The 26,699-nt window shown below is 43.2% G+C and overlaps 1 protein-coding gene across 2 annotated transcripts in view; it reads left to right on the top strand.

The window, feature by feature from the left end:
• The window catches only part of LOC126162976 (phospholipase B1, membrane-associated-like), a 368,462-nt gene that overhangs the window by 132,646 nt on the left and 209,117 nt on the right, over positions 1–26,699 (top strand). For both annotated transcript variants that reach the window (XM_049919827.1, XM_049919836.1), the window contains exons 3-4: positions 4,741–4,996; positions 19,004–19,230. In XM_049919827.1, the coding sequence (XP_049775784.1) occupies positions 4,741–4,996; positions 19,004–19,230 (483 nt within the window). The remainder of the gene's footprint in view (positions 1–4,740; positions 4,997–19,003; positions 19,231–26,699) is intronic.

Genomic DNA, 26,699 nt, shown 5'->3' with positions numbered 1-26,699 from the left:
ACGATTTTGCGTTTGGTGCATATTACATAAGATGTTGCTGCGTATGAAATATAGCTAATATACTGAATTTTTCTTTAGACTTGGGTAGAGGTATCTACCTTTCCCCAATCTCAAGGAAATTGATCAGATCGAGCCGCGCCAATGATAAAACCATAGTGAAAAATCCACAACATTTCGTAAACGATTCCAGAGATCGAAATGAGATTTTGGCAAATGATAGAATGCAGAGAGCAGAATATTTCATCATATCGTTATTATGTAAAAGACCCGCCAGGTTAGCCGAGAGCGCTAATGCGCTGCTTCCTAGACTCGGGTAGGCGCGCCGGCCCCGGATCGAATCCGCCCGCCGATTAGCGACGAGGGCCGGTGTGCCTGCCATCCTGGATGTGGATTTTAGGCGGTTTTCCACATCTCTCTAGGTGAATACCGGGCTGGTCCCCACTTCCCGCCTCAGTTACACGACTCACAGACATTTGAAACACATCTGCACTTTTCCATGATTTACACTAGATGCAGACAGATGGGTTACTGTGATTCCATCCCAGGGGGTACGGGATGGCGGCAGGAAGGACATCTGGCCACCCCTTCAAATTAACATGCCAAATCCGATGTAACCACTCCAACCCCGCGCACAATGCGGGACAAAGGCGAAGGCGATAGAAATCGTTATTATGTAAAACTTCATTATCTACCATGTTACTCCAACAACTATAGACTTTTTTCTGAAAGAATGCAATTTTTAAAAGCCATGGATGGCTGGTGAAACGAGAAATTCTGTGGGTTTTGGAACAACATAAGCAAAGTTCTTACACGCATTTTAGACCAAGGATGTGCTTTTTCATAAGAAGCTGACCTTACTTTTCCTGAGTTCCTCACTTAATAAAATTAATAAACCACTGTTTCACAATTCTCTCGCAGTTGTTTCTGGACACCATGTCAGTGAGGTGCGACAGCGTGTCTTGACAAAAGAAGCAAATTTTAACATGACAACCAGAGAAATGTGTAGTGTTTACTCAAAATTTGCCGCTAAGGACCGTCTCTGAAAGCTACAAATGGTTAACAAGGCAGGCGAAAATGAATCGCCGCATTTTCGGCGGAATATTTTTAGAGAAATGAAAGCAGAGGTGACAGTACATATTTATGAATGGTCACCATGCAGGTGAGTGTGCATCATGCAAATGAACGTAGGTTTCAGTTTACAACGGAACTTTCCCCTCCGGAACTAGGCATGTCTCCTGCAGCGCTCTGAGCGACGCCCTTACCACAACCGATCTCCCAACGCTTCCCCAGCCTACTGCGTATCTAGAGGCCGCAGCATTTTGCGAGCACCCTAATATGGATCACGCAGAAATATGGCAGAAACATAGAGTATGGAGGGAAATATTAGTACAGCAGCATAATTCCATTCAATAAAAACGCTAAGGATGTAGGCGTACATAGTGCACAAGTCTACGTAATTCTGACAGATCGTCAAAAAGAATTTTAAGAGTTGGACAAATATATCAATTATCTAAAGAGCATAGAAACATAATAGGATATGAATTGATAATCGTTGTACCATCTTCGCGATCTTGGTATATAAAACGTCTTCCTAAAGAAGACTACTGCACTGCTAAGATGGAAGGTGATCGAGTGAAACAGAAGTAATATCCGCGTTCCCCAAGGAAGTGCTGATGATGATGAGGTCCCATACTCCGAGGAGCATAGGGAACGATGGCGGAGACCCGCACCGCTGACTAGGCCAGGTCGTAGCAGTTGTGATTTGCCATTGCCTTCCTCCGACCCTAATTGGGATGAATGATGATGATGAAGGCAACACAACAGCACCCAGTCATCTCGAGGCAGGTAAAATCTTTGAACCCGTCGGGAATCGAACCCGGGACCCCGTGCGCAGGAAGTGAGAATGCTACCGCAAGTTCACGAGTTGTGGACAAGGAAGTGTCATAGGCCCTCTATTGTTCCTGATCTATATTAACGACATAGGAGACAATCTGAGTAGCTGTCTTAGATTGTTCGCAGATGATGCAGTCGTTTACCGTCTTGTAAAGTAATCAGATGATTAAAACAACTTGCAAATTATTTAGGTAAGATATCTGTATGGCGCGAAAAGTGGCTGTTGACACTGAATAAAGAATAGTGTGAAGTTATTCACATGAGTACTAAAAGAAATCAGCTAAATTTCGATTACGCGATAAGGCTGTAAATTCAACTAAATACTTAGGGCTTAAAATTACAAAAAACCTAAATTGCAACGATAAAACAGATAACATTGTGGGTAGAGAAAACCAAAGACTCCGATTCATTGGCAGAACTCTTAGAAGGTGCAACAGCTCTACCAAAGAGACGGCTTACACCACGCTTGTCCGCCCTATTCTGGAGTATTGCTGTGCGGTGAGGGATCCACATCATGTGGGACTCACAGATGACATTGAAAAAGTACAAAGAAGGGCAGCTCGTTTTTTATTATGGCGAAATAGGGGAGATAGTGTCACAGACATGATACGTGAATTGGAGTGGCAATCATTAAAACAAAGGCGTTTTTCGTTGCGACGGGATCTTCACATGAAATTTCACTCACCAGTTTTCTCCTCCGATTGCGAAAACAATCTGTTGGCACCTGTAACACCCCACCCGTCACTTATCTGGTTTTGGCGTGTGTTCACCCCAGCTAACTGATTAACAGATCAACAGAGAGTGCAAAACTGCCGCAATATCGGATAACGCAGAGAAAGTAATAAGGCCTTGTGACTCCTGATTGAACTGCGGTGGCAGTGTTGACATTAATTGATTCAGAATTGATCCCTTTTAATTAAAAAGGGGTGCACAGTAATGTTATATTCAGCTATTGAACACCAGATGCAAATGTTGAACATAAAATTAATTAAGAAAGTGACTTCGGATTTCAACTACTTGATTGAAAACAGATGCAGTCAATTAGCACAAATTTATTTTAACTCACGACCTTCAATCATCACATTACATGACTCTCCTAACAGGCAGTGGGAATAAATTGCGTTTACGTGGGGTAAAACGCGATAAATCAAAATTAATTCCTATCGACTGACCCAGGCATAATGCGAAGTGCGAGAAGAATTCTACAATACACGGCCCATGAAACCCTCGTGGAAACATTGCTGGCGTGATCAAACAAACTAATCAGTGGCCTAACTCAAGCCAGAGCGTGCACAATATCACCGAATTCAGTGTGGCGGGGCATCGTCGTCGTGCGGACGTCGGCTGGCCTCGTAGTGCTGCAAGGCTGCGCTCGTCTATTCACTCCTAGCTATCTTGTTCAGTACATAGCTGAACGAAAACTTTCTATCTCCTAGCTCAATCGTTCCTTTTGCTAAGTCATGAACTGCAGAGATGCTCACTCTCTCTCAGGCTAGCTGAGTAAAGACCGCCACGTCCGCACTCTAGGCAAGCTGGGAACGGAAGACCTCTACGGAGACTTCTGCCAGTCCACTCTTCGCCTCGGTTTCCCCTCCAGCAAAATCACGCCAATTGCAGTGCAAGTCGCGTTAATTATGCGTCGCTTCCCAGCGGACCAATGCCTCCTCTGGGAAGTGAACAAATTTCCACAAAATTTCCCTTCCTCCGAACAGGTCAGCATCTGCATAAAACACCAATTTTTCCGAAATTCTGACTCCCAGGAGAGTTCTTCAAATTCCTTGGTCCTATGTTCCCATCAGAGGCCAGCATATTTCATTCTGTCGCTCTTCACCTGTTTTACTTCAGACTCTGAGGACCATGAATTCAGCGTGAAGTTGCTATAGTCACGAACACACATATTTCGGCCTCTGTTGACCGCTCCACCGTAGCTTTGCGCGGCTTTTTCGCATGTTTCACTGAAAACGGGACGACGGACATTTGTCAACAGGTGTACAAGTTCTCTGTCTGCTTCCCAGTACACCAGCATGGGGTCATCCGCCCCCTCACCGTCATTCATCTTAAGGCAGCTGGAGGCCGCGCCCCGTTACCGCTTTCTCATAGCTTGAGCCGCCCTAACCTGCCTATTGTTGCTTCCCTTCACCACTCCCCAGCTGTGCGCCGCCACCCAGCTGCGGTCAACTCTGAATACTTTCCTGGGATAAACTAGCTTCCAGTAAATCGATGCATTTCCACAAAGTTTTCATGTTGTGTTAATCACTTTAAAACCATAACCCAACATTGATTATTCCAATATGTCCATACTACAGCCTCTACAAGATTCATTGTGCCTTGTCAGTCATTTTGTTGAGCCCTACTGTTCGCTCAATGTGAGTTCTGTGATCTGGTTCAAATGGCTCTGAGCACTATGCGACTTAACTTCTGAGGTCATCAGTCGGCTAGAACTTAGAACTAATTAAACCTAACTAACCTAAGGACATCACACACATCCATGCCCGAGGCAGGATTCGAACCTGCGACCGTAGCGGTCGCTCAGTTCGAGACTGTAGCGCCTAGAACCACCTGGCCACTCCGGCCGGCAGTTCGGTGATCTTTAATGACTTCATGTAAGGGGCATAGTTCTTGCCATCTTACACACCGACCTACTTAGGGAGAAATTATCATCACGATAAAATTTAAGTGCTCGTTTTTCTCTCGTGCCGTTCGAGAGTGGAACGGTAGAGAGACAGCTTGAAGGTGGTTCATTGAACCCTATGCCAGGCACTTTATTGTGAATAGCAGATTAATCACGTAGATGTAGATGAAGAGAAGTGGGTGCACACAGCGCTCTACAGCGCCGCCACTGTGCAGGTGTTTACGGTGCGGCTGGACAGCGGCCTGCCTGAGTGGGTGCGGCGGCAGCGGCGCGTGCCCGCCTCCACGCCCTTCCCGTGCGACACTCGCGGCGGCCGCTCCGCCCAGAGGCCCTCCTCGGTGCACCGCCTCAGGCCCGGCGACATCGACGTCGTCGCCGCCATGGGCGACAGCCTCGTCGCCGGCAACGGCGCCCTCGACGAGTTCGCGCTCGGCGCAATAATAGAGTATCGCGGCGTCTCCTGGTGCGCAGGTATGTCTCACTGCTGCGTCTCCGATGACCGTGCCAGCTGAACCACAATCAGGAACACAATCCTGCCGTGTTAGATGTGACCTAATTTTCCCATTATGAGTGTACTGAAGGACAATCTGTTTTAACAGTTAAAAACTAATCGAAAGCCAAGATCGCCCAACCCGTTTCAACAGTCTTAGCTGTCATCTTCAGGTCTTAAACATCTTTCTGTAATGTCCAGCATATGTAATTGGAAGTGCTATTATGTACCGTATTTCCGTATTTTTATCATGTAACAAGCACCTGTGAGCAATATGTATCTGATTTTCGACAAGGGGCTCTGTGTTTTTAAATACAAACAAACGTTTATAAAGTGCTGACTTTCATCCACTTGACATCTTGTACATGAGGTTCAGCGTAAAGTGAACATATTTTTCTACAAAAAATGTTAATGACCTTAAAATAACAGTTAAGACTGTTGAAACCTGTTTTCTTGAGTAAAAATAAAAAATTGTGCAAAATGGTTCAAATGGCTCTAAGCACTGTGGACTTAACAACTGAGGTTATCAGTCTCCTAGACTTAGAACTACTTAAACCCAACTAACCTAAGGACATCACACACATCCATGCCCGAGGCAGGATACGAACCTGCGACCGTAGTAGCAGCGCCGTTCCGGAATGAAGCGCCTAGAAGCGCTCGGCCACAGCGATCCTAGCTTTTGAATCGTTTTTAACATTGCATTAGATGTAATTGCAAGAGAGGACAGAGTAAAGTGCTACACCCGAGGGAATTTCATTACTAATCAAAACACTGTTTCTTTAAATCGTGGGATTTATTCCTTAACTCCAGTTGGTACTAAGGTAATATTATTTTTGGATCACTAGTTTTTGTAGAACTCCGTACGTATTCAAATTTCTTACTGTGCGTCATTTTACCCTAACATGAAGGGAGAAACGGTACATCAAGTGGCATTAAATAACGCATTGTAAGATCTTTAATTTTCTCCTTCAGTAGCTCCTTTTACATTTTTAAAGCGTAGTAGGTTATTCAAATTAGATTTAATCTGACGATAGGCAATGTGAATATAACCTATACTGGGTGTTTGGAAAATCACATTACAACATTTAGGACCTGTAAAGTGGCATGTAGAGGGGAGTACATAATATTTTAAATAGGAACCCATGTCCGGAAACGTACCGTTCCCGCTCTACGACGGTTTCAGTTCAGTTGTTTAACTCATACACTTCTGGTGGAGGAACTGAATTAGGCGTTGTGTAATACAATTATTAAGTAACAGTTTGAATGGAAACATAACGAAAAATCGATTTGTCATTTACGCATATTTGTTTGTATCAGCATTTACACATTACGTGTTTACAATATTCCTAAACAAATGGTTCATATGGCTCTGAGCACTATGGGACTTAACTTCTGAGGTCATCAGTCCCCTAGAACTTAGAACTACTTAAACCTAACTAACCTAAGGACATCACACACATCCATGCCCGAGGCAGGATTCGAACCTGCGACCGTAGCGGTCGCACGGTTCCACACTGTAACGCCTAGAACCGCTCAGCCACACCGGCCGGCATTCCAAAACAAAAAATAACCCAGCATACTGTACTTACAGAACAGTACTAATGCATTACAGCAGCTGCTCGATGTGGCGAGCACTGACGTTGGTACAGACCATGTTGTGATAACACCCTCTCCATCCCACCTGGTCTCTTCGTTTATACTGCAGCGGCCAAAACGCATGCCAGCAGATTTCCTCCGCCTCTACTGGAGTCTCGTAAATTAAACGCTGGAATTGAGGTGGAGCACAGCCATGCTGAACCGACACTTCCTGACGGACATTCGGTGGCACAGATTCCAATAACGGTTAAAATACGTTCTGCAGGCAAATCAAGAACGCAGTACTAGTAGCGTCAGTGAAAGGAGGTATGGCCCCATCACATAACGGTCCAGAGTGCCTGTACATACGTTAATACCAAACCGGTGCTGAAATCTCAGAACATACTTCACACGAGGATTTTCGTCTACCCAGACATGGCTATTTCGCGAATTCAGAACACAGTCCCAACCGAAATTACGTTAATTTGTGAATAGCATTCGACGTGAAAATAACAGTGTGTCTACGCGACGGTGGAGGAACCACGGCCGGCAGCGGTGGTCTAGCGGTTCTAGGCGCTCAGTCCGGAACCGCGCGACTGCTATGGCCGCAGGTTCGAATCCTGCCTCGGGCATGGATGTGTGTGATGTCCTTAGGTTAGTTAGGTTTGAGTAGTTCTAAGTTCTGGGGGACTGATGACCACAGTTGTTAAGTCCCATAGTGCTCAGAGCCATTTGAACCATTTGAGGAACCACGTGCAGAGGCAACGCATTGTGGAAAATCGGCTGGTGCCATACCGTGTACACTCTGTGATACGGATGTAACTGTTGCTCACGCTGAACGTCCCAGACGATACTGTGACTGACACCCACTGCACGCGTAACTGTTCGCGTACTCGTTGACGCTTTCTCTTTAACGCGATGCAGTAACTTGGGCAGACAGTTTCTGCACAAAACGTTCGTGATACAGCAGACTAGCAACTTTTCCGTTGATCCTGGCTTCGCAGTATACAAGAAAATGTATATTTCGAAAACATGTACGGAACCATATTTACTGTGTCGGCGAAGCACAGGCATTTAATAGGTCTCAAAGCAAGGCAGATGTTAAATGATCTACCCTACTTCACACCAGGAGGAGCAACTAGAGAAGAGGGAAGTCGTTCATCCTTGGGAACTAGTTCACTGGTGATCGTTCTTTTTTGGGAACCGTTCATTTTTACTCGTTCACCGTTCATTGTGCTTGGTATGTGGTTCTTTAAAAAACTAAAAATTAGTATCATAGCTGGCTGAAGATGGTAGGCGCCAAGAGGTGGCACTTACCTCCCCTTTGGAGTACTGAGTTCGTATTCATAACAGAATTCTCACACACTTGTAATTTTCGTGATTTTGCAGAACATCTCGTTTAGGCGACTGCAGCGTTATGTGGCTGATCGCAGTGAAATAATATAAGGTGGCGCACGAAAGACCGGCTCCGAGTACAGACTGCGAACGAAACGAGCAACAACTAATCGATACCGAACCAACTACGAGCAGTCAGCAGTGGAACTGCGACGAACTGGGATGAGTGGCCACGCGAAGAAGGGCGAATCCGCCCGAGCGAGACCGAGACAGACGGGAACGGGGCCGAGGCTGGAACGAGACCGGCCTACGTGCCGTTCGGAAACGAGACCGACCGTTTCCCATTCCCGGGAACTATAAGTAGAGAGCCGCAGCCGAAGTGAACTACGAGGGCTATCCACAAAGTACATTACATTTTGGAATTAAAAATAAATAAAGTATTGGATTTTTTTTTATTATATAGAGATGAAAGCCACACTTAAATACTACTTTTCTACATAGTTGCCATTTAAATTAAGGCACTTATCGTAGCGATGAACGAGCTTGGAAATCCCTTCGTCGTAAAATTCGGCCGCCTGCGCCTTCAACCACGTGGTTACTTCTCCTTGAAGCTGTGCGTCGTCATCAAAACGCTGCATAGCCAACCACTTCTTCATTGCTGGGAATAAGTGGAAGTCGCTCGGTGCCAGGTCGGGACTGTACGGCGGATAAGGAAACAACTCCCACTTAAAAGATTCGAGAACTTCACCAGTGGCATTTGCCATGTGGGCCCGGGCGTTGTCGTGAATCAGCAAGATCTTTGAGCCCAACTTTCCCCTGCGCTTGTTTTGTATTGCTCTTCTGAGGTTGTGCAGAGTTTGGCAAAACCTTTGAGAGTTAATTGTAGTGCCTCTTTCCAGGAAATCCACAAAAATCACACCTTTTCTGTCCCAAAAGAAGAGGTAACCACATGGTTGAAGGCGCAGGCGGCCGAATTTTACGACGAAGGAATTTCCAAGCTCGTCCATCGCTACGATAAGTGCCTTAATTTAAATGGCAACTGTGTAGAAAAGTAGTAATTAAGTGTGGCTTTCATCTGTATATAATAAAAAAAATTTCCAATACTTTATTTATTTTTAATTCCAAAACGTAATGTACTTTGTGGATAGCCCTCGTACGAGAGACAGTTCCTTAGAATTCGTTCCTCGCTCGTTTCGTCCATCTTGGTGAACCTTTCCTTTGGGCCCGTTAGTTCACGAACAACCCATCTCTAGAAGAAACTATGAGATTTATCTCTTTCCCTCAGCAGACGTGGACACATTACAAATATGAAGTGAAACCGTCGTAGAACGGAAACGGTACGTTCCGGGATATGGGTTCCTAATCAAAATATTATGTACCCACTCCCCTCAACAGATACTAGCATTTTGTAGCGAAAATTTCGGAATACTATGAGCAAATGGAGCATTAAGTGAACAGTTTCAATCAAAATTCACTGTTTGCGTAAACATCTGTCATAAATAATTGTGTATACTGTCCAATCTGCTCTCTGAATCGTTCCAGTATGGACAGGATACACATCTGTACGAAACTTCTCACTATATACTGACCAAACTTTGTCTTTCGAAGCTTATGGCGTCGAGGGTTCTTGGCTACAAAAATGACAACAGACTCCATGATCGCCCAGTTGTTACGAGTTGATAGAGTTGAACGAAGGTGAACAATTACGATGGTGTTGATTTCGGAACCAGCCGATATCCTAGGGCCGGAGAGCGTACCTTGGGCTCAGTTTACCGCTGTTGACCTTTCCGCTCAGTACACAATATACAGCGCGCTGTTTAAGATGATAATGGACTAGTTGTTTGAAGTACCCTGCCTGGGTTGCATTACCTTTCATCCTAGTGAACGACGTTCTCCATGTTCTCTCTCCTCGCACTCTCTCGTAGCTTAAGGGGAGCACTGTCTTAATGCAATACTTGTCATACGATTGAATGTTTTATGTTTTATACCGCATCAAGAAGCAATAGGACCTGGTTTTCATAAATTTACAGTTATATTCGCGTATCAAGCCACATCGCCATTTTATTATGTGTTATTGGAAGAACTATACGTAGATGTTATCAGAACATACGTACTTTCTCTTATCTGTTGCTTCTCTCCATTGTCCTATCCATTATGTTAATTGACCACCAACCGAACACGAGCTAGAAGAGAATTCAGTGCCAGCCACGGTCGGGACACTAGCCTGATGGTAGGTGAATAACATGAGGAAAGACTGATGACCACAGATGTTAAGTCCCATAGTGCTCAGAGCCATTTGAACATGAGGAAAACAAAGAATTCGTCTGCACAAGCAATTATTTCGCCACCTTCCTTCAAATTAGCGTTCATTGGTATTCACACCATCGTCTGTAGCAGCCAACAACCGCTAAACTCTTTAGATCGCGTACGTAAACCTACAAATATACCAAAATCTACAGCATCTTGTTTTAATCTATTGATCACAACAGTCTGAGAAAAACTAACTTTACTGATATCAACAGGAGTACACTAATGAGTATTTTAACATCTAATAAGCATACTAACGCCAAGGAAAATCAAATCTTAATGTGCCTCTAGAGAAGATATCTATGAAAACAGTACTTGGGAAGTGCATAAGCGAAAGACAAACTGTCATGCTCCTGCTGGATAAACCGTTGTAAAGGAAGTGATTGCAAGAAGAACCACCAATGTCTCTATCACACCAGCATGATTCGTTCGTGGGATGCAATTCCATCTTCCAGCTGTTGGTAATTTCAGTAAGCATACTAACCGACTCTCTGACTGCTCTAAGCGCGCTCTAAAACTCTCAGTGCAATGGCTAATTTGTTGAGTAACTTAGACCAGTATTTAATTTTTTTTTAATGGATAAAGAGTGAAGCGGCGTGTGAAAATTTTTATCAAAGCTGGCAATCGAACTCGGGTCTCCTGATTACAAGACAGTAGCGTGAGCCACTATGTCTTCTTGACACAGCGGTTCACAGAAGTGCATGGACTACCCTGGCACGCCTCCCACCTTACACACGAACAGAATTACCAGGCTCTCCATGTTCTGGAATAGCATCTCAGCATTCAACATAAATAGAGTATCCAGCCTGAAACCCTGGCGAACAATTTTCGAGACGTTATTGGTCACTCACAGATGTGATTTTGTGTATATAGACTGAAGCGGCGAGTGGAAATTTGTACAAAGGCGGGAATCGAACCAGAGTCTCGTGCTTACTAGGCAGGTGCGTTAGCAACTAAGCCACCTTCGTACAGCGGTTGAATTTTCACTCGCCGCTTCAGTCTATATACATAAAATCGCATCTGTATGAGACCAGATAAGTCTCTGAAACTGTGTCATTTCAGTATTTAATGTTTTTCTGTCTTTACCAATTTTAGCTAGCAGACAGCACCGTGTTAATTTGCGTGTACTTGATTTGCCGAGTGAATGGTTACTGAAATGTGTGTAACTGAATTTGAAATCATCTTACTGATGTATTGAATGTATTAAACACAGTTCTATTTGATAGCTGCAATTAATTGTAACTGCAAAGTTCAGTACTAGTTAATGACATAACTGTTCAGCTAATCCCATTAACCACCAGATCCAGGATATTTATATGTTGCACGTACGGTGCTGGTCTGAATTTTTATCTCACACCCTCTATACATATAAGACGATCTATGTTTTCCAACAGTCAGTCGCATAAAACCTGATGATAGTGACGATGAAAGTCGTTGAATGCTCGCACTGACGCGTGTAGGGTAAAGGCAGGTGAAGTTTGCCGTTCTGGCCCAAGACGGGCCGTTCGAGCCCTATCGACCGTCGTGCCATCCTCTCCGAATGGCGTCATTGTATGCGGAATGGAGGGGCATGTGGTCAGCACAACGTTCTCCCGGTCCTGGGAACCGCTAATAATCAGCTTCACGAACCTGAGTGTACTCCGTATCAATTCTCCCACCAAAAATCCATGGCAGCACCGGGAATCGAACGCTGATCCTCCGCTTGGCCGCCAGCTGCGCTGACCTCTCAAACGCGAAGGACTGTCTCGTCTCGTAACCGAGAAATTTTTATCTGTATTTCTACAAATCATTTCATACGTTGCCTAGCTACGACGAAGTTAGTAAGCTGTCGAGAACGTTATACCCGAAACGGTTGGTTTCCTTCAAATTATTCCTAGCAAATAATAATAATAGTTATAATAAAGTAGCAGGAAAGTCAGATTTAACGCTCCACATACAACAAAATCCTTAGTAGAGGTGCATTGCTTCACTTGGATGGGTGTCAAGAAAAGTTCTGATAATTTCCTTGGGAAATGAATCTCTCGAGTATTCACCTTACAATATTTGAAGAAAATACGTCAAACCTAAATCAAAAGAGTCAGGTGGGTACCTGAAGCTGACCCTCCTAAGTCATAGTATATTGTACGTGCACACTGCATCACATCACTTGGTGGACAATATCATTTCTGGTTCTTATATCTGAAGCATTTCGTCCATATATTATTTGCGTCTTGAAGACACGTAATGTTTAATATGTCATTACGTTTCCATACATTCAAAAATTTCACTATTACACAAAATTTCTGACCGGTGATAGCTAATACAAGTTGCTTTTATAAACAGACGCGAAATGCTTAAAATTCGAGGAGTTATGTATATCTCTAAATTACATGTGAAGTTATCTATGGTGACGTGTTTGTGTTTTCTCGATAGCTGGATTAGTTCCACGGCTAATGATGGTTTTACTTTTCTAGTTCATGACGTTATTGCATTACTTTGTCACTACTTCACTGTTAACCGTGGCACGTCTTACTGACGTGTTCTGTGCGTAACTAGTGTATAGACACAATCGGTATACAGAAATATATGAATGTCGTGTACAGTACTTTAGCTCTCAAAAGCTTGCACTTGCCACAAACTTGTCATATTAATTTGCAAACACAAACATATGTAGCTCAATGTATTATAATTCCATTTCTTCCTTTTTTATTCCCTGTCTACTACTGGGCACATGCCTACTTCCTCCAGCAAAAGATAGTTAAATTTTTGATGTAGTACTATCGTATTTAAATTACAAAAAAATTGTAACTGTTTCATTTGGATATGAAATCGCATTTGTTCTCGTACTTATATCAAGGAAGCATGAAACTAAAATGGAGCTACAGAATTATTCTTTACTTCACTCAAAATGTTATCAACAATATTTTTGTAATTTTTGTCATGTCGCTATGAGCAAGGTAATCAATAACACTTGAATGTCGGCTCTACTGACTATCACTCTTCAGGTGCGTCAAATACTGCCCTGTATTCTCGAAAGTCAACAGAATGAATTAACTTCTCCATAAATTATAAATTATTCATTAAATATTGTTCTATTGTTAGCCTAATATACCTCAGTTTAGGGCTTAGCAGTTGGAATATTCATGAATTGTATTTAAAAACAATGGGCACACACCTGTGATGCCACACCTCTCCAGCTCTTTGTTACGTGCTGTAGCGCTGTAAATAACGACCCGAATCTAAGCAGCACGAAAAAGAGAAATTTATACCCGAAACATTTTCGTTGAATGTAGCACTAGCTGATACTACAGATTTGTTCTTATTTATGTTTAAGAGCAGAATTGGCTAGTAAAGGTTCGAAAACACGCAGTAGATCGTTTTGTTGGTATGAACATAACTCTTCCAACAGTACAGTGAGAAGAAATGCGAATATATCATTCGCAGGTGCGTTACTGTTTACTCAAAACATTCAAAAAATCTGAAAATAAACCAGAGTACCATAAAAGAAAGGTAGCGTATTGTGTACATTTGTTCCTGTTGAATTTCGCAATTAGTTACTAATGGAACCACTTGTGCATTTCCCACGTTTGTTCTTTTATAAATATCAGCATTTTATATGGGTATCGTTATCACCAGACATTTCTCATCAGTTTCAGGATAAAGGTCTGTTCCGTACTTTCCTATTTTTCTAGGCTTTACAGATTTTAGCAACGTGCATCTGTGCTGCTGCTCCCTCATTCGTAATATCGTCTACCCGTTTTCAATTAGATCACGGTGCCGGAGTGTCTTGTCTCTTGGAATCCAGCGTGATACTTGGTTTATATACCACACATTTGTCCACATTCATATCTATCCATTCCTATTTCTTCGTAGTTAGTCATAATTCCGTCTTCCTTTAGAATCTGTACCCTTATCCACTTGCTTGTTGAGTCTATCTTTGCTAGGAATTTTCAACGTTCAGCTCTCCGCTACTGTCTGAGCACTCTATATTTCTTTAAGAATTTCGCACTCAGTTTCCACGTCTCACAGGAAAAAGGCGAAACTTTCAGTACACGCTGATTACAAACTTCCTATTTCAGAATTACTCTAATCTTGTCATTAGTTTCAACTGCCCAAAATATCAAAACTCATCAACTGATTCCGTGACATCAGTGGTAACTTCTAGACACAGGTTTCTGATGTGTTGATTCTACCTTATTTTTCTCTTGTTGTGTATAATTTTCATATATGATTTGAATCTCGCTCTGTTAAGCTCTTTCATTAACTGTCCAAATTCGTTCTTCCACTAACGAAAACTGAGGGTATCATTACTAAAACGTTACTAAAATTATTTATGAACCAGTGAGGGAAAAGTAGATATAAATCATTTTCGTCTAGCAGTTTGGCAAACAATATGGGCATCAGGTCGAGTAAGAGAACTTGGGAATTGGGCTACGAGACTTAGCGTTCATTCCACAATGTAATTCCGTTGGAATGTCTAGTCAGCTGCCTATATTCTCTATTTTTCTGTTTTATGTCAATACGAAGTTGCTTAGCTTTCAATCGAAGGCGGTCTTTTATCCCCAATCTACAGCATATAGTTTATAGATTCTCTTTCTTCTAGCGTTTATCCCTTCATACGGGTCTACCGTTTCAATTTTCCGGCAGTGTTTAATAATTTGTGGCCGGATTCTCTGCCTGTCGTCACAGTCGTTAGCTATCCGCAGGTAGAGAAGCAGCGTGTTACATCTCTTGTGTGTTATGGTGTTTCAGGTGTATGTATAGCGCATTTATTGAGTCGGACATCGAGGAACAACCCAGCATTTGCCTAAACGAGCATGGGAAACCGCATGAAAACACAGTCAGGTGCACCAGGCCAATGGACGTAAAAGCACCGCACGATCTCCGTCTGGACCTCGATCATCTCCCTGGTTTTTAAGGCAGCGCGCTGTGCGTTATTCGAGCAGGCACGGTTAACCAGTTCCTGATGATGATGTTTGGTTTGTGAGGCTCTCAACTGCACGGTCATCAGCGCCCGTACTTAGTCCCAATCTGAAAACAGTCCAATTTCGCCACTTCCACGAAAGATGTTGGAATGATGAGGATAACACAATGGCCCAATCCCCGGGCAGAGAAAATCCCCAATTCGGCCTCGAATCGAACCGGGTCAGTTCCTGATGGTAGATCGGTCTCCAATATGGAAGATGGTAGCAGATAATTTGGGGCATAATTGTGCTGTTTAACACAGACCAACGCTACGGTCGCAGGTTCGAATCCTGCTTCGGGCATGGATGTGTGTGATGTCCTTAGGTTAGTTAGGTTTAAGTAGTTCTGAGTTGTAGGGGACTGATGACCTCAGATGTTAAGTCCCATAGTGCTCCGAGCAATTTTGAACACAGCGCTAGATGCTAAAGCCATATATCTGGTGACCTTCGGAGAAGGTCAGGAAAACTAATTTAATTGAAGTGATAATGTCTTATTGAAATGATAATTAGTAGGGATGGCTGAATTAAGCGTGAAAATATGGTTACTACGCCAGGCACATAGATTACTCAGAGGGGGGATCATCTACAGAAACTAGTAATCACTATAGCCATCAGATTCATTACCGTAAATATCAACATATTAGTTACCCACTGAAATAACTGAATGGACATACAGTTACTAGGCAAGGAATTATGACTGTAAAATCCAACGTTGGCATAGATGGGTACGTACACTAGAAGCATAGTTAAGAGAGGGATTTCCAGACAGGACCAGTGACTGCAAAAATAGTTAGTTTATTACAGAAGGACTGCGGAAAAATAGGTTAGAACACAAGAACGTTCACCATGCTGCATAATGAGAGCAACTATCTGGCTGTGAAACGTTAAAACTGTGCAACTGGCTCCCGAACGGAATGAATTAATTTCGTATTCCTACCACGTCAGTGCTTGAAATGCTGGCCCATCTTACGAAACCGTAGCATGAATACGGAAAGCAGCGAGAGTAGCGGCCGGAGACTCTGATTTCAGCAGTCTCTGTGTACTCAATGCTCATGAGGAGACATTCTTCCATATGACACCAAGATTCATCACTAGCGTAGCACCAAGTCTTCACTCCTCCATCTACTAGATGAAAGTGCCAACACCCCATCTCCCAGCAATATGTGTTCTCTGTCGTAAATCTCTGAGACTTAACTGTTCCTGTCAGAGCAGGAATCTTGCCAGCCAGTAGAACCAGACATTGTGAGTTCCAGGATGTCAAATTAAACACCTTTCTGCCGTCTAGTTTCCAAACTTATTTTATTTGGCTATCAGTTGGGCTATTTACTACGCCATCTTCAGGCCCCTGACCGATGTGTAGGAAGATTCCACCTCGATTCTGAACAAAACAGAGGCCAGAAATACAGGTATAGAAGCATAAATCTGCTAATACCAGTATTGCTTGCCCCTGTTTTGATCAGAACCGAGGTGTAATCTTCCTACACGTCAGTCAGGGCCCTGAAGATGGCGTAGTAAACGCCGAAACTGGTAGTCAAATAAAATAAGTTTTGAACGAGTCCCGCAACCGTCTCTGAAAAGATGCACATCCAGAGATTGTAAGTTCTGTCCAGTAAAATTTTAGTACTAAGGTTACACAGATTCCTGTGGAATTCGTTATTATTAGCCATCAGGGCAGGAAGAAGCCAAGAGACTTCTTCATGATACGGTTCTAGAGCTGACAAGTAAGAGAGCTACCACATAGATACCCATGAAAAACAGCGCGTTCTACTGAAAATGACACTATTCACCAGTGGGAATGTTCTTTTTATAAATTTAAAGAGAACATTATTCCTTGTTATGGCGGCTGAGGCAATGGCGGTTCTCACGCCGACTTCTGGAAAGCGGCAACAGGCTAGACTTCTTTTTTCTTTCTAAAAAGATTTTTCGAACAGTGCTGTGTTTGTAGATAGCTGTCCGCATGAACCGTTCAGATTCCGATGGATTGGGGGAGGCGAATGCTGTGGGAGATAACTGTTGAATTGCTATAATAATAATTATAAAAGGTGGCGATTTTATTTACACACTGTCTTTTAAATAGATATGATGGTATCTGATATTCAAGTACTAATGCAAAGAAACGTAATGATGCTAAAATGCTTTAAATTCTTGCTATGATTTAATCTTAAAAATTTAATAATTCTCTTCGTGTTAATATTTAATTAATTAATTTACGTCGTTCAGTTTTCGTAACGCTGACGGCGTTAAATTTAAAGTTGTTCAGTCCCTGTTTTGTTTTCTTTCAATTGTTGCGAGCCAGCGATGGTGCAATTCTGTTCGCTTTCAAGTCTACACATTTATAAAAATCAGGTCCAGGAAACACTTCTGTGATCACGGTTGAGATTTAGACGGTATTCGCGTAATTCTACTGATTAAGAGTTATCGTTTCCGAAAGATGCAGGTCCGATTAAAGCTGTGTGCACTTTTGCACGTATAATGAAAATATCCTAACACGTCGCATAACAAAAAGTAGCATGCGAATCACAACCGTGGTCAAACGAAGAAAATATATGATGACATAAATGTTCTTCGCTGTTATTCAGGACAGGTTTAGATTAAACACCGCAACTTTCAGTCTTTAGAAATCACAAGACGATACACTTTAGAGATATTTGTCCGCCGCTCGTGGTCTCGCGGTGGCGTTCTCGCTTCCCGAGCACGGGGTCCCGGGTTCGATTCCCGGCGGGGTCAGGGATTTTCACCTGCCTCGAGATGACTGGGTGTTTGTGTTGTCCTCATCATTTCATCATCATCCAGGAAAGTGGCGCAATTGGACTGAGCAAAGATTGGGTAATTGTACGGGCGCTGATAACCACGCTGTTGAGCGCCCCACAACCCAAACATCATCATCACTTTAGAGATATTTGTTTTGAATAACTTGTATTTACCTTTTCTTATACAATATGGTGATTGTCCGCAAGAATTGTCTCTCTCTCTCTCTCCCTCCTTTACACATTCACATTACATAAATAGATTGAGAAACTTTTCTTTCTCTACCGACCAGTACGAGAGCAAAATCCACCCATACAAAATGTCTTACATAGAATCAGTTCTCACTTAACGATCATATATAGTTTCGTAGTACAAACAATGCTAGTATATTCGGTGCACTAGAAAGTCTTTGATTCACTGAGCACAAAAATTAAAATAATAAAATTATAATTACATTTTTAGTATCGTCAGTTCTTCTTTATATCATGAAAATAAAGTTTGACATCGTCGTAATATTATTTTTCATTGTTGTAGCACTATACTGTGGCACCGGCCGGGGTGGCCGAGCGGCTCTAGGCACTACAGTTTGGAACCGCGTGACCGCTACGTTCGCAGGTTCGAATCCTGCCTCGGGCATGGATGTGTGTGCTCTCCTTATGTTAGTTAGGTTTAAGTGGTTCTAAGTTCTAGGGGACTGATGACCTCTGAAGTTAAGTCCCATAGTGCTCAGAGCCATTTTTGAAACATACCTGTGGGTGAGACTCAGCACTGTTGGATAACACCTTTGCGACACTACTCATTCCTATTCGGGAAACTCTTATCTTTTCCCCGTCACTTCGATGGCTCTCGGCGCTGTAGTACCTTACTATAATAAATGAAAAGAGAAAAGAAGACAATAAACAGGACCGTCACTATTGTTGCTGAATATGCAGCTGCGTAAGAGAATGGCTACATTGATCAAGAGAATGAGCATATAATATTCTGATGTGTGTTGCGTGACAGTTTAGGAGAAACCTGCCAGTTAATGCCTGGTCTCTGAGGGGTGTGAACGTGTTAACGGGTGTGTGTCTGCGTGTGCAGGCGGCGACGGCACGTGGCGCGAGGCGGTGACGCTGCCGAACCTGCTGAGGGAGTACAACCCGGCGCTGCGCGGCTACTCGGTGGGCCGCGGCGAGTTCCTGGCGCCGTCGGCCGGCCTCAACGTCGCCTTCCCCGTCTCCGCGGACGCCGACGCGCTGCAGCAGGCGCGCACGCTCGTGCGCAGGATGCGCGCCTACCCCGGCGTCGACTACCAGCGCGACTGGAAGGTACGCCGTCTCTCTGCACCCCTCCTAACCGGAATCTTATGCGCACCGGAAAATGACGAACGTCCTCGTTTCCATGTTGGGGATTGAACAGACGCACGGAGCTTAAGTGGCTCCGGAACGCCCTGTACTTGCAATGTTAAAATAACGCTTATAAATTACATCTTTCCTCACAAAGTATTTGAGGTAGGAAGTTGAACTTTTTACAGATTATTTATTGGAATATGGGCTACAACCTAACACAGGGATTTTACAAAATTTTAGTTCAGTTATTAAAGATGATTTTTTTTCAATTGTAATGAAAATTCACATTTTTTTGCAATTTTTTATTTATATATTCAAAAATATACAGTTTTTTGGAAAAAGGCTGTGTTAAATTATGCAGAAGGTACTGTGTAACATTTACTGAAAGTTTGAACCAAATATGTTTGGAAGTTCCTTAGAAAACATGTAATTAGTACGAGAAAATAAAAGTTTTGGGAATCGAGCGACAAAGATTGGATTAACTTTTTAATGCATTCCAGGTCCATAGGATGGATTATCTTCATCCTCTGCAAACTCCTCCTACAGCTTCCTCTTGTTCCTCCTCCTGTTTACTCTCGCTTGTATTCCTAGACTCTTTACAGCCCTGTCTGCAGCCCGAAGGTGTTCCTTGTTTAAAGCAAGCATCGCTCGTGCCATATTAGAATGTTATTATTTACAGTAATAACACATAGCTTTGGCTTTCCAACATTTCTCCTTTTCTTAAAAGCCTTCAGAGGATTTCTAATAACTTTACTTTTACTCATTATTATACTTCAACAAAACAGAGACTCAAGAAACAGAATTAATTACGAATATTTTCGAGATAACGACAGAGTAAATAAACATGAAACAATCGACAATCACACCAGCGATATATATGGAACCATCACAGGTTAGCCACAACACATACTTTATCTCACATCACTAAAATGTACCTGATGAACACGTACGTTAATAATAACACCATTTGACAGCAGTTTAACAGCGCCACAGTGGGTCACGCCCATGTAGAACACATTTCAAAAAAAAATTTAAAAATAGTTGTAGTCTTCGGAATTGAATAAATCATATATCTATTAAAAGGTAATAGTCTGCAGATTCAGAAAACGCAAAAAAGTAAAAATTGAACTTTTCATGATTATGAGCCTTTCCGGAGCCCCTTAAGGCACTATTTCGCTGACATCAGTCGCACGCAGAATTTTAGTGTTACAGAACTATTACTCTTCACTATATACACAGAAGCGCCAAAGAAACTGGTACAGGCATGCGCATTCAAATACAGAAATATGTAAACAGGCAGAAAGCGGTGCTGATGTTGGCAACGCCTATATAAGACAACAGGTGTTCGGCGCAGTTGTTACATCGGTCACCGCTGCTACAATGGCAGGTTATTAAGGTTTAAGTGAGTCTGAACGTGGTGTTATAGTCGGTGCACAAGCGATGTGACGCAGCATCTCCGAGATAACGATGAAGTGGGAATTTTTCCGTACGGCCATTTCACGAGTGTACCGTGGATATCGGAAATCCGGCAAAACATCAGTCTCAGACATCGTTACGGCCGGAGAAAGACTCTGCAAGAACAGAACTAACACCGACTAAAGAGAATCGTTCAACGTGACAGAAGTGCAATTCTTCCGCAAACTGCTGCAGATTCCGATACTGGGCCATCAACAAATGTCAACGTGCGAACCATTCAACGACACATAATTGATATGGGCTGTCGGAGCCGAAGGCCACTCGTATACCCTTGATGACTGCACGACACAAAGCCTTACGCCTCGCTTGGGCGCGTCAAAACCGACATTGGCATTTGATGACTGGAAACATGTTGGACGAGTCTCGTTTCAAGTTGTATCTATCAGATGGACGTGTACGGGTATAGAGACAACCTCACGAATCCATGGACCCTGCATGTCAGCAGCGGACCGTTCAGGCTGGTGGAAGCTCTGTAATGTTGTGAGGCGTGTGCATTTGGGAATCCCGATACGACTATACACGACTCTGACAGGTGACAAGTACGTAAGCACCCTATTTGATCGTATGCATCCATTCATATACGTTGCGCATTCCGACGGACTTGGGCAATCCCAGCAGCACAATGGGACTCATCACACGTTCAGAATTGCTACAGAGTGGCTACAGAAAGACTCTTCTGGTTTAAACACTTCTGCTGGCCAGCAAACTCCTCATACATGAACGTTATTGAGCATATATGACCTTGCAATGTGCTGTCCAGAAGAGATCTCCACCCCTCGTATTATTACTGATTTATGATTTATGGATTCATGGTGTCAGTTGTCTCCAGCACTACTTCAGACGTTATGAATTATTCAAAATGACAGTCACAGTGGCATTATTTATTTTGCCGCCAACCGGTTTCAACCCGCGATGGGGTCATCTTCAGGGCAATTTACACCATTTGGTCGCTCGCTGGAGTCGACACCCTTCCTGTGCACGGATTGTTGCCAACCGTGCACAGGCAGGGTGATGACTCCAGCGAGCGACCAAATGGTGTAAATTGCCCTGAAGATGACCCCATCGCGGGTTGAAACCGGTTGGCGGCAAAATAAATAATGCGATTGTGACTGTCATTTTGAATAATTTGTTATAAGTAAATCAATCGCTGTTTATCTCCATACAACTATGTTGTCTAAAAATTTACTTCAGACGTTAGTAGAGTGCATGCCACGTCATGTTGCGGCACTAATACGTGCTCGACCCCATTATATCAGGCAGGTGTACAAGTTTCTTTGGTTCTTCAGTATGTGTGTGTGTGTGTGTGTGTGTGTGTGTGTGTGTGTGTCGTTTTTTTTATTTATTCGTGTAATAAGCGAATACAGTATGTGGTAACTACGATGAAAATCAAAATAAAAATAAATAATTACTTAGCTACACTAACGGTGCTAAAATCTTGCAACACCAAATGCATTTGGAGCATAATATCTTCTTCTATGCATGATGCAGGGCATAGCTGGCAATCACTAGGTGTCCCATGTTCTGTTCTTCTCCGTAGTCACAGTTGGCGGTATCACGGGGAAGTGCTATTTCTGTATATTACTCCTGGGTTTTCCAACTCCATATAGAAAATGGTTGAGTCACCTTCACACGATCCATTTCCCTTGACGCCCAGGTGGGAGGGTTTCTGAAGGGGGTGGCCAGGTCGAGTTATTCTCAAGTCTTTAAATCCTCGGATGTTTCCTTGCCGTAGCTGCTGTTTTTGCTACGCTGAAGTGGTCTTGACGAAACTACATATGGAACTTAACCTCATGTCTGCTGGAATGTGCCCCTATAATGGATGGTTTTCTGGATAAGCCTGATTTGTCCTCTCCGCATTGAGAGCTACTACACGACGAATGTCCGGTGGCGCCATGCCTGCGAGTTGGTAGAATCTCAGAAGTGGCGTAAGTTTCAAATGTCGTGTAATAATCCCACACGTTTCGTTTGGAGTCCTTTCAACTTCGTTCACATGTGTTTATTTCTACCTGACTGGGCGCACATGTCCTGCAGCACTGTGGAGTGCCGTCATTCTCAGCGTTTCTGATCGAGAGCCTCAGGTGACATGAGTGATCTTCCGAAAGATATTATTTTTGGTTTCACGTTCATCCTCGTATTGCTGCTTGTACGTCATGGTACGATCCAGAATGACTTCCAGATCTTTTTGATGGATCGTATTTACTAATTGTATACCTCGCAATGTGATGTTAAGCTCGCGACATGACTGATTGTGCTTAAGATGAAACACATACAGCTGCGTTGACACGGTGTGACGAAGTTTAGCAACAGACACTCATCTCTCTTAAAGCGTCTGTCAGGTGGGTTTCAACACCCTCAAAAGATTTCCCTTGACTCGCTAATGCCAGATTATTGGCTGAGAGGAAACAACTTGTGTTCGCCGGAAGTGGTTGATCATTCATTGGTACAGATATTGAGTAACAATGATGAAATACACTTGCTTGTGTTGAGCCATTTCTTCGACACTTCAATCGACTACTCCGGTCCTGAAGTCCACATAGAATCTCCAGTTCTGGATTAAACTCAAGTTTAGTAAAACCATGATCTTTTGTTATCCCGTAGATATTCTGTGACAGTGCACGATGGTTAACAGTGACGTAATCAGCGGTCAGGTCGATAAAAGCAGGGTATTGCAAAGTCTTTGCCTCAAAGGTCCAGGGTCGATACAACACGTCATGGTGAACAACTTTTGTTACAGACAATGTGTTCACTGACGCTTCCATTCAGCGGTGTGGTCTCCAACCGTAGAAAGACACTTTAGAAATGAGTCAGCAACCTCAATTTTGACCGGCCTATCATCTTTCTCGCGGAAGCAAAAGGGAAGGAAGATTACAGCTTAACGTCCCGTCGACAGCGTTGCCGTTACAGATGGAGCATAATCGCGGGTTACGAAGGAATGGGGAATGAAATCGGCCATGACCTTTTCGAAAGAACGATCCTGACATTTGTTAAAGGGATCTACGGAAATCAAGGAAAATCTAAATCTGGATGTCCGCATGCGAATTCGAAACGTCACCCTCAAGAATGTGAGCTAACTACTGTTCAATCCTCACTCGATCTTTCACGCGGCGCAGATAATTGTACTATAGCCAAACACGTTGCACACGCCACAGATAGTCTACGTACTGCCACCTCTCAGTGCTATAACTAATAATAAACAGACGACTAGCTTCAGCACGAAGTTGTTTCCCAAGACGTGATCTGTTACCTCTAGACGTTTGATGCAAAGACATGTAAATATGATGTACATCTGAAAAGAAATTAATACGTAAGAGTAATAACAGATTGGGATGTTTTGAGAAGGGGAAAGGGTAAAGGCTCAAAAACAGAAACCTGCGAGACATATCACTCAAAAAACCGACGAAATAAGCAGAAAAGCAGTCCTGAGAAAAGCAGACTAAGTTACCGCTTGCATAAAGAATCGAAAAACGTCCCTGGTTGCAATTGGCAGAGCACAGCAGAGATAGGGGGGGGCATAGAAAAACCTATTAAAACTGTGTGCGTTAGTTTAAGATTAAAGGGGCTATAAGGGTTGTATTAGCTAAGCAATTTACTGAGTGTTTCAAAAAATCTTTGCGTCAAACATCCAAGGTAGATAGATCACGTAACAAGGAACAATTACTGTTACACAAAATGTTCGCAGTTGCTTCCCGTAGACACTAGGAGTCTTTTAGAACTGCTTATGCCTCTGAGAGGTGGTAGGGTGTAGGTACCCTACGGCATTCATATCCATTATGTATTGCCTACGATTCAGTCATCTGCTTCGTATGAAAGTGTGTAAGCTGAGCTTCTAAAATACCTTTCTCCGCTTACACTAACTGTGGTAGTTAGCATGCAGATACAGCACACCAGCTTAGTAGACCCTGCTATTTCGATGAAACCTTCTCCTCCCAGGGTCGGTGAATTCAATAAAACGACGTCTAGTATCCCCTGGAAGTATCAGCGTACATTTTCTCTCCAGCAAAGTTGTTCCCCCTGATGAGATCTATCACCTGCTTACGAGTGATGCAAAGACTTTGAAACACTCTATGTAGTACCCGTGGTCTAGGGGTAGCGTCTTCGGCCGCGGGTTCGATCCCCGCCACTGCCTAAATTTTAATAAATAATCAGCATTGGCGGCCGAAGACTTCCGGCGTAAGAAGTCAGCCTCATTCTGCCAACGGCCTTGTCAAAGAGGGCGGAGGAGCGGCTAGAGGTTCAGGGCACTCTCTTGTCCTAGGGGTGGGAAATTGCCCCTAAAGGCGGAAGAATCAGCAATGATCAACGACTTGAGGATGCAGAAGGCAATGGAAACCACTGCATTAAAGACACGCAACGTGTATCCACAGGACATGTGGCCTGTAATTGAAGAAGTGTCATGATGATCTCTCCATTGGCAAAAGATTCCGGAATAGTCCCCCATTCGGATCTCCAGGAGGGGACTGCCAAGGGGGATGTTGCCATGAGAAAAAGATTGAATAATCTACGAAAGGATAACGTTCTACGAGTCGGGGCGTGGAATGTCAGAAGCTTGTACGTGGTAGGGAAACTAGAAAATCTGAAAGGGAAATGCAAAGGCTCAATCTAGATATAGTAGGGGTCAGTGAAGTGAAGTGGAAGGAAGACAAGGATTTCTGGTCAGATGAGTATCGGGTAGTATCAACCGCAGCAGAAAATGGTATAACAGGTGTAGGATTCGTTATGAATAGGAAGGTAGGGCAGAGGGTGTGTTACTGTGAACAGTTCAGTGACCGGGTTGTCCTAATCAGAATCGACAGCAGACCAACACCGACAACGATAGTTCAGGTATACATGCCGACGTCGCAAGCTGAAGATGAACAGATCGATAAAGTGTATGAGGATATTGAAAGGGTAATGCAGTATGTAAAGGGAGACGAAAATCTAATAGTCATGGGCGACTGGAATGCAGTTGTAGGGGAAGGAGTAGAAGAAAAGGTTACAGGAGAATATGGGCTTGGGACAAGGAATGAAAGAGGAAAAAGACTAATTGAGTTCTGTAACAAGTTTCAGCTAGTAATAGCGAATACCCTGTTCAAGAATCACAAGAGGAGGAGGTATACTTGGAAAAGGCCGGGAGATACGGGAAGATTCCAATTAGATTACATCATGGTCAGACAGAGATTCCGAAATCAGATACTGGATTGTAAGGCGTACCCAGGAGCAGATATAGACTCAGATCACAATATAGTAGTGATGATGAGTAGGCTGAAGTTCAAGACATTAGTCAGGAAGAATCAATACGCAAAGAAGTTGGATACGGAAGTACTAAGGAATGACGAGATACGTTTGAAATTCTCTAACGCTATAGATACAGCAATAAGGAATACCGCAGTAGGCCGTACAGTTGAAGAGGAATGGACATCTGTAAAAAGGGTCATCACAGAAGTTGGGAAGGAAAATAGGTACAAAGAAGGTAGCTGCGAAGAAACCATGGGTAACAGAAGAAATACTTCAGTTGATTCATGAAAGGAGGAAGTACAAACATGTTCCGGGAAAATCAGGAATACAGAAATACAAGTCGCTGAGGAATGAAATAAATATGAAGTGCAGGGAAGCTAAGACGAAATGGCTGCAGGAAAAATGTGAAGACATCGAAAAAGATATGATTGTCGGAAGGACAGACTCAGCATACAGGAAAGTCAAAACAACCTTTGGTGACATTAAAAGCAACGGTGGTAACATTAAGAGTGCAACGGGAATTCCACTGTTAAATGCAGAGGAGAGAGCAGATAGGTGGAAAGAATACACTGAAAGCCTCTATGAGGGTGAAGATTTGTCTGATGTGAAGGAAGAAGAAACAGGAGTCGATTTAGAAGAGATAGGGGATCCAGTATTAGAATCGGAATTAAAAGAGCTTCGGAGGACTTACGGTCAAATAAGGCAGAAGGGATAGATAACATTCCATCAGAATTTCTAAAATCATTGGGGGAAGTGGC

This window comes from Schistocerca cancellata, chromosome 1 (genome assembly GCF_023864275.1).
Source record: "Schistocerca cancellata isolate TAMUIC-IGC-003103 chromosome 1, iqSchCanc2.1, whole genome shotgun sequence".
NCBI lineage: Eukaryota > Metazoa > Arthropoda > Insecta > Orthoptera > Acrididae > Schistocerca > Schistocerca cancellata.
This window is presented reverse-complemented; position numbering and strand designations above follow the sequence as displayed.